Raw genomic sequence first — 7637 nt, forward strand, 5'->3', positions numbered from 1 at the left:
TATCAATTATAAAATAATCACTTGTAAATGTTTATTATCCTATTATAAAATTTGAAAATTTAGAATAATAATTAAACTTTTTAAAAATAAAGTTGAAAAATGGCTTGTAAACACTACTTCAATAAAAAAATATTCTCTTATAGAAATTGGGCTTATAGCAATTCCAAAGACTAATAAAAATTGGGCTTTTGTTTTGACCCAAACAATAAGCCCATGATCCTTTTCTTCTCGCACAAAAACCCTAATTTTGTTCTTCAAATTTCACCCTGTAGTGCTGTGTACTTCCAAAAAAAGAAAAAAAAAAATCACAATTCACCGCTCGTCGACGCATTTGCAGAAGCAGAGCCACCATGGTTGCCGCCAAGAAAACTGTAAAAAAATTCTCTATCTATTTGTGGTTTTGGGGTGTTGATCTGTGGTTGTATTGATTTGAATAGATCTTTTTTGAATGCAGAAGAAGACCCATGAGAGCATTAACAATAGGCTTGCTCTAGTTATGAAGAGCGGCAAGTACACTTTGGGTTATAAGACTGTTCTTAAGACTCTTAGAAACTCCAAAGGTTAGTTTTCAGCTCAGCTCAAATTGTATTTTGTGCTTTTATTGGAATTGATTTTGTGGGTTGTACTTTTTATTGCATTTCATTGCTTGCCTAGTTCGGTATGTGGTAAATATAAGTTAAAAAATTGATCTTTAGCATATTATTGTGGATAGCAAATATATGTTAATGCTTGGTTAAAGTAGTGATAAAAGCTGATCTTTAGCAGATTTTCTGCATAGTTTTAGATGGGGAAACATGGGTTTTGTTTGTAATATTTTGTTGTTAGTTGTTTTTGTTTCATTTCATTATATGTCAAGTTCTGTAGCTGGTAAATATATGTTAATGTTTGATTAATGTAGTATTCGAAGCTGATTATTAGCGGATCATTATGCATAGTTGTTGATGGTCATTCAAGGTTTATGTTTGCATTTTATTGTATGTCAAGCTATGAGGCTAGTAAATGTTTGATTAAAGTAGTGTCGAAAGCTGATCTTTATCAGATTGTTATTCATAGTTGTAGATTTCTAATACGGGTTTTATTTGTATTTTATTGTATGTCAAGCTATGCAGCTGGTAAATATATGTTAATGTTTGATTAAAGGAGTGTTATCTTTAGCAGATTATTATACATAGCTCTAGTCAATGACCTTTAGTAGATTATTGTGCATTGTCTTAGGTGGTTAAATATGAGGTTTGTTTGACAATAAAATAGGTTTTAGATGCCATGTATTTCAATTTCTTTCTGGTGGTAGTTCAAAACTTTCTTTGGCTGTAAGAAGCTACGAGGTTAATGGTTAATGAGAAAATGTAATTTTGTGTCCATGGCCATGTCGATCGAATAATGAGAATTATAGTGCTAGTATATATCTGTAAAAGACTTGTTTTCGGTGTTGTAAAAGATTGAATCTTTTATTAATTGATTGGGAAAATGGTTGTTAGTTGATTATGGATTTGTTCTTTATTCTTTACGAAGGAGTTGTGTTGACTTATGATGTAACATGGGTTTCTAAATTTTTCTTTCCCAAATTACAGGAAAGCTTATTATCATTGCCAACAACTGCCCTCCTCTCAGGAAGTCTGAGATTGAGTATTATGCTATGTTGGCCAAGGTTGGAGTCCACCACTACAACGGAAGTAAGTGAATATCTTTGTGTGTGTAGACAGTTAGATGTTTGAACTTCTTTTTGGCGCTTTTGAAATGTTTTTATATTTTGTTTGCTGTTTTGACTCCGTGCGGGTGAAAATATATATCTTCCTTTCGTTTTGTTAGGACGTGAATTATGTTTGTAGGAGTATTGAAGTTCCTTCTGATGACTGCTTGGTTAAAAAAACAAATGCCTCGTAAAGTCATTGATTATATTAGATTTTTAGGAAGCTTAGTTCCTAAGTTTTAGTGATAGTTGGATCAATTGTATGGAACTATTAACAAGCCGTGAATCTTTTGGTATCTATTGTGTGAAGAATTAGTTGACAACTGCCCTAGGTCTTTTGTTCAGTAGTAAGGACACGTCAAATAATCTGTGTGTTAAGGGCACGCCAAAGGTTCGAACTCTATATACAAACTCCTTTACTGGTTGCTCATGTATTTTCTACCTACGGTTTATCTGTATACCTCTTATTCAATGTATGTGATGATCTTTGGATTGGTAGTATCATACAAGTCTCTGAAACTATATGCTAACATATGTATTTCTTGTTCCAGACAATGTAGACTTGGGGACGGCTTGTGGTAAATACTACAGGGTCTGTTGCCTCAGCATCATCGATCCAGGTGAGTTTCTTGTCCGACTCGATCTACTTTAGTTGAATATCCTTCAAAATTTTTTCCTGATTTTAATGTTCTTTTTTTCAACTCTTCAGGTGATTCTGACATCATTAAGAGCATTCCTGGTGATCAGTGAGGCTTGCAATTCTGAATCTTGGAAAATTGTCCATTTTGTTTTTTTTTTTCTTATGAGAAGAATAGCTAGTGTAGATGATAATTCTACTTTATTTGTGATGACTGTCAAGATAATTTTGATGGTATTGGAATTATTTTTTCTGTCTTGAGCTAGTAATTTTACTTTTTATGAACAATGATTTGTTGTGCCATATTATACACTTCTAAATTCTGAGTTTTTGAAAGTTTACATGCATCAAGTTTAAATCTCTCTCAAAAGCACTTGTACAACCTCTAAATTTGGCTGGTCAAATCTTTGTTGGAGTTGAGTTTGCAAAATTGTTTTTGTTAGCCAAGGGTCTCTTAGAAACAATCTCTCTATCTCGGAGAGGTTGTTGTAAAGCCTATGTCCACTTTACCATCTCCGGACAAAATTATGTGGGATTTTATTGGATATGTATCTCTCTATCTTGGAGAGGTTGTTGTAAAGCCTATGTCCACTTTACCATCTCCGAACAAAATTATGTGGGATTTTATTGGATATGTTGTTATTGTATTCAAAATTGTTTTTTGTTGCTTAGTATAATTTTTCGATAAAAATGTTAAAGCTTCAAACCCTTTTGCTTTACTTAGTTCCAAAGTGTCTAATTAATAGGTCCTTTTCCTATATATAAGATTCTAGCTATTCAGAAATGATACTCCTATTATACTAGCATTGAAAGAGGTCATGCCTTCCAATATTTAATTAAGGGATTGATGTTTTTCCTTATTTATTATAAGCATTTTATATTTATAATATATTGATTTGATTAATTTAAATTTACGTTGATTTAATTATGTGTTGATCCGTTAGTCAGATTAAGATTTCATTTTATATTCGTGAAAATTAAGACTTTTCAACTTGAATACTAGATATACATTAAAATTTAGATGACCAAATCTGAATTTCAAGAATGTTGACACTTGAATGTACAAAATTTATAAATTATTACTAAATTATTCTAATATTAATAACAAGAAATATACTTGAAAAAATTATATGATGTTTGACAATATATAACGTGGTGATTTATGATAGTGATTGTTGCGCTAATGGTGATTGATGATGATGATTGTAAATGATGGTTTATTGTAGTGAGAACTAATTGTAGTGAATGACAATATTTGTGATTGTGGTTGAGAATATTAGTTGTGGCCTGTGGGTGAGAATCAATAATGGTAGTAGATAATGATGGAAGTGGTGAATGATGGAAATAGATATGATCCCAAGATTTTATTATAGATGTCTATCATTTAAATTTATTTAGATTGATGAAGTGACTGACAGTTTATTTAATAATTAAGATTCAACTGATCTCAAACAAATAAGATCTAATTCAGTTTCACGCTAATTCACTAGTCGATTAATTAAGTTTCGTGTTGATTCGTTAACCTGACTAATTTAGCTTAATGCCAATTAACTTGTCGATTAGTTACGTTTCGTGTTGATTCGTTAACCTGATTAATTTAACTTCACGCCAATTCACTGGTCGATTAATTATGTTCCGTGTTGATTCATTAACTTGACTAATTTGGCTTCACGCCAATTCAACTAACTTTCGCTGAGTCGGTGAAGAAGATCCCAAAAAAAACTCTACTTGATATTTTCGATATTATATACCTATCTATGAAAAAGATTTTGAATCCTCTTACTATAAGACATTTTCAAGACCTTTCAAAAGTTTTTAATATGAATTTTACTTGGTCAATAAGAAGAATATCACAGAGTATGAGTTAATTAATTTAGATTTATATTGATCAATTGAATCGATTGATTTAAATTCACAATAAATTTTCACAAATATCTCTATTTGGGGTGATCTTTAAATTTTTACCTCCATTTCGATTCATGACTTATTCAATTTTTAATCAATTTATCAATTCAATTAATTTAAATTTATATAACATATAATCCATTGTCATAAAAAGAGTTCTCAAAATATTCGTATTTTCATTCCTAAAACTCAAACACGAAACTCGAAATAGTATCAAAGTGTTATTTTTGGTGAAACACTCTATTATTACCTTCTTCCTTCGAACCCCATTGTCTTCACCTCAATTTAACTCTCCTCCACTCTGCTAAAAACCTTCAAAATCAATGGCAAAAAGTCAGAAAATCTCTATTCGAAGCCAAAATCAAACCCAAATGTGCAATTCACAGTCGGAGAAACCAAAATGGAAGATGAAATTATCTTCCAAACAAGCCAAAAATAGTCCTATTTCGTACAGAAAAATATCAGCTATGAAGGTTACTGCTATGTTTTCTTTGATCTTTTTATGTCTTCAGAATTTGGGTATTAACTAGAAATTGGGTCATACTGTAATTTTTATTATTTTGGGTGTTTCAGATTGTTCCTTTTTTTGTATGTCATTCTTGAACTCTGATGAATTGAGGTTTCAAAATTTCTATGCTAGTGATTTTTTATATGTTTTATAGTCGAGGGTCCGTACCCCACTTGTAGAATTACACTCGTTATATTGTTGTTATTGTTGTAAAGTTAAGTAACAAACACTAGAAGTTCTAATTACTAGAGAGAAAAAGATAGAAACTTTATTGGTTGAATAATACTAATGTGACATATGTATGCTATATTATCAGATATGAATGTTATTCCTATGTTTTCTTTATATCTTAACATTGGAATTTTGATATGTATCTCTGTGGTTGGATAATTTTATCGGAAACAGCCTCTCTACCTCCCAAGGTTGGGATAAGGTTTACGTACACTCTATCTTCTGGAGACCTCACTAATGGGATTAGACTCGCTATGTTGTTGAGAATTTTGGGTAATGCTAGTATATTTTTTGGGGAGTTGCAGACTATTCCCCATTTTGATGTTTCAGTTTCTGTAACTCTGATGGTTTTCGGTTTCAACAGACTGTAGAAGCTCTAATTACAAGAGCGACAATCTAGAGTGACATCTCTATGCTGTATATTTATCGTTTTTTTTTCTTTTTTTGGGATTCTTAGTATGTGTTTGGACATCTTAGTTAAAGTTGAAAAAGAGGATTTTTTGAAGTTGAAAAATGGCGTCGAGAGGTTGAAGATGTGTTTAGACATGCATTTCACTTGAAAAAAGTTGCGAGTGGGGAAAAAATTTCACTTGAAAACTAATTAAAAGATCATATTGATTTTTTTTGTCTCTGAAGCTTAGCATTTCGATTTGTTCTCACTGTTTGAATATTTGAGTATTAACTAGAATTTGGGCCATGCTGATGCCGTAGTTTCTTGGGAGTTACAGATAATACACATCTTGGTATTTCAGTTCTAGAGCTCTGATGCATTGGGGTTTTGGTATGCTAGTGAAAAGAATACCCAGCAGACACTGGAAGTTCAATCCAGTTGAAAGAGGCAACTCTATGCTGGCAAACATTTTACTCAATAGGATTAGTGATGTAAGGCATAAACCCGCTTGCTTGTACTTCTCTTTTGAGTTTCGCTTTTATTATATTAAAATAAAGACAACTAGCCCTAGGCAACCTGCCTAGTAGATTTGCTTTAAAAAAAGAGAAAAAAAGAAGGATTCTTAATCATAGTATTTCAATATAACTCCTAGTTTAGGAGGTTTACAGGTTTCTCCTTACGGAAGCGGATGTGCAACAATCATGGCTTGAGTTATCGGATGTTGGGATCCACACAAATGGATGAACTCCCTTGTTTTCGTAGCCTATGTATCCTCTACTAAGATGCAAAGCATTTGTCTCTTTTCAAACCTAAGAGCTGTTATATTATGGTGGAAAAACCTCTCTTTCCAATACACACAATAGTGTATTTATATGTTATAAGTAGGATTTGGGAGGAGAACAAGTTAATGGACTCAACAACTACAACAACATACCTAGTGTAATCCCACCAGTCGGGTCTGGGGAGGATGGTGTGTACGCAAGCCTCACCCCTAATTTGTGAAGGCAGATAAATTGTTTTTGAAAAACCCTCGGCTCACGTAAAAAATTCAAAGCAGGTTCAAACATAAAATATAGTAGCGAAAAAGGCATGTTGAAAATAATAAATAAAAGAACATTGACAACAATATATAGTATGTCAATCAAAGCAAAATGAAATAATAAGTGGTATTAAAACCATAGAGATAATAGAAAATAGTAATAGCACAACTAGTAGGAGAAACTAGACAACGCTTGCCAACTAACTTTCTACCCCAATTTCTGATTTCATACCCTTCTATCTAGGGTCATGTCCTTGGTAAGCTACATGAGTGTCATGTTATGTCTTATCACCTCTTCCTAATACCTCTATGGCGTACCTCTACCTCTTCTCGAACCCCCCAATATCCAACCTCTCACACCTTCTCATTGGGCATCAGGGCATTTTTTCTTCACATACCCGAATCATCTCATTTTCGCTTTCCTCATATTGTCTACCACATAGGCCGCTTCCACCTTGTCCCGGATATCTTCGTTCCTAATCATATCTCTCCTAGAATGCCCGCACATCTATCTCAACATCCTCATTTCCGCGACTCTCATCTTTGGGATGCATGAGTTCTTGACCGGAACATAGCTAGTCTAATCGCCACTCAATAAAACATTACCTTTAAGTCTTGACAACACATTCTCACACAAGACACCTAATGCGAGCTTCCTCTTCATCCACCCAGTTCCAATGCGATGTGTAGCATGATTGTCAATCTCTCCAACAACAACAACAACAACCCAGTGAAATCCCACTAGGTGGGGTCTGGGGAGGGTAAGTAGTACGCAGACCTTGCCACTACCTCGTGGAGGTAGAGAGGCTGTTTCCAAGAGACCCTCAGCTCAAGAATATCAAATCTAAGTGACAGGAGAGATATATGCAACATAACAGCCAATACAAAAGATAGCGTATAATCAACCAATGAGACAATAACAAGAAAGATATAGGGAGTGAAACGCAGTAAACAGCAAAAGGCTAGGACTGCTCCAAACGCTAACAACCCAAACCCTCGCAAGGGAAGACAACCCGCTAACCCTACTAACCTTCAACCTTAATACGCGACCTCCACTCCTTCCTATCTAGAGTCATGTCCTCGGTGATGTGAAGCATAGCCAAGTCTTGTCTAATCACCTCTTCCCAATACTTCTTGGGTCTACCTCTACCCCTCCGCGTACCCTCTACCACCATTACCTCGCACCTCCTCACTGGGGCGTCTGCACTCCGTCTCTTCACATGTCCAAACCATCTC

General features: G+C 34.0%; 3 protein-coding genes across 3 annotated transcripts in view; 2 read left to right on the forward strand and 1 right to left on the reverse strand.

Moving 5' to 3' along the window:
* The first annotated feature begins 252 nt into the window (after positions 1-252).
* LOC102595051 (60S ribosomal protein L30) lies at positions 253-2635 on the forward strand. The gene is made up of 5 exons (XM_006340224.2): positions 253-371; positions 455-560; positions 1572-1673; positions 2242-2310; positions 2400-2635. The coding sequence occupies exons 1-5, from the start codon at positions 351-353 to the stop codon at positions 2438-2440; spliced, it is 339 nt and encodes a 112-aa protein (XP_006340286.1). The 5' UTR covers positions 253-350; the 3' UTR covers positions 2441-2635.
* A 1772-nt stretch (positions 2636-4407) lies between these two features.
* The window catches only part of LOC102595377 (uncharacterized), a 13274-nt gene continuing 10044 nt past the window's right edge, over positions 4408-7637 (forward strand). Inside the window, exon 1 of the mRNA XM_006340226.2 lies at positions 4408-4705. The gene's annotated coding sequence lies outside the window, so the exon portion shown is untranslated. The remainder of the gene's footprint in view (positions 4706-7637) is intronic.
* LOC107058077 (uncharacterized) overlaps positions 6982-7637 on the reverse strand; it is a 4499-nt gene continuing 3843 nt past the window's right edge. Inside the window, exon 3 of the mRNA XM_015303386.1 lies at positions 6982-7104. Within this exon, the coding sequence (XP_015158872.1) occupies positions 6982-7104 (123 nt within the window). The remainder of the gene's footprint in view (positions 7105-7637) is intronic.

The sequence above is a fragment of the Solanum tuberosum genome, unplaced genomic scaffold (genome assembly GCF_000226075.1).
Source record: "Solanum tuberosum cultivar DM 1-3 516 R44 unplaced genomic scaffold, SolTub_3.0 scf00017, whole genome shotgun sequence".
NCBI classification, from domain to species: Eukaryota; Viridiplantae; Streptophyta; class Magnoliopsida; order Solanales; family Solanaceae; genus Solanum; species Solanum tuberosum.

Excerpts from the sequence above, each read along its gene's own strand:
- LOC102595051 (XM_006340224.2), top strand. The coding sequence starts at position 351 with ATGGTTGCCGCCAAGAAAACT. Across the intron at positions 1,674-2,241 it reads AGTCCACCACTACAACGGAA|ACAATGTAGACTTGGGGACG; the intron begins GTAAGTGAATAT and ends TTCTTGTTCCAG. Across the intron at positions 2,311-2,399 it reads CCTCAGCATCATCGATCCAG|GTGATTCTGACATCATTAAG; the intron begins GTGAGTTTCTTG and ends TCAACTCTTCAG.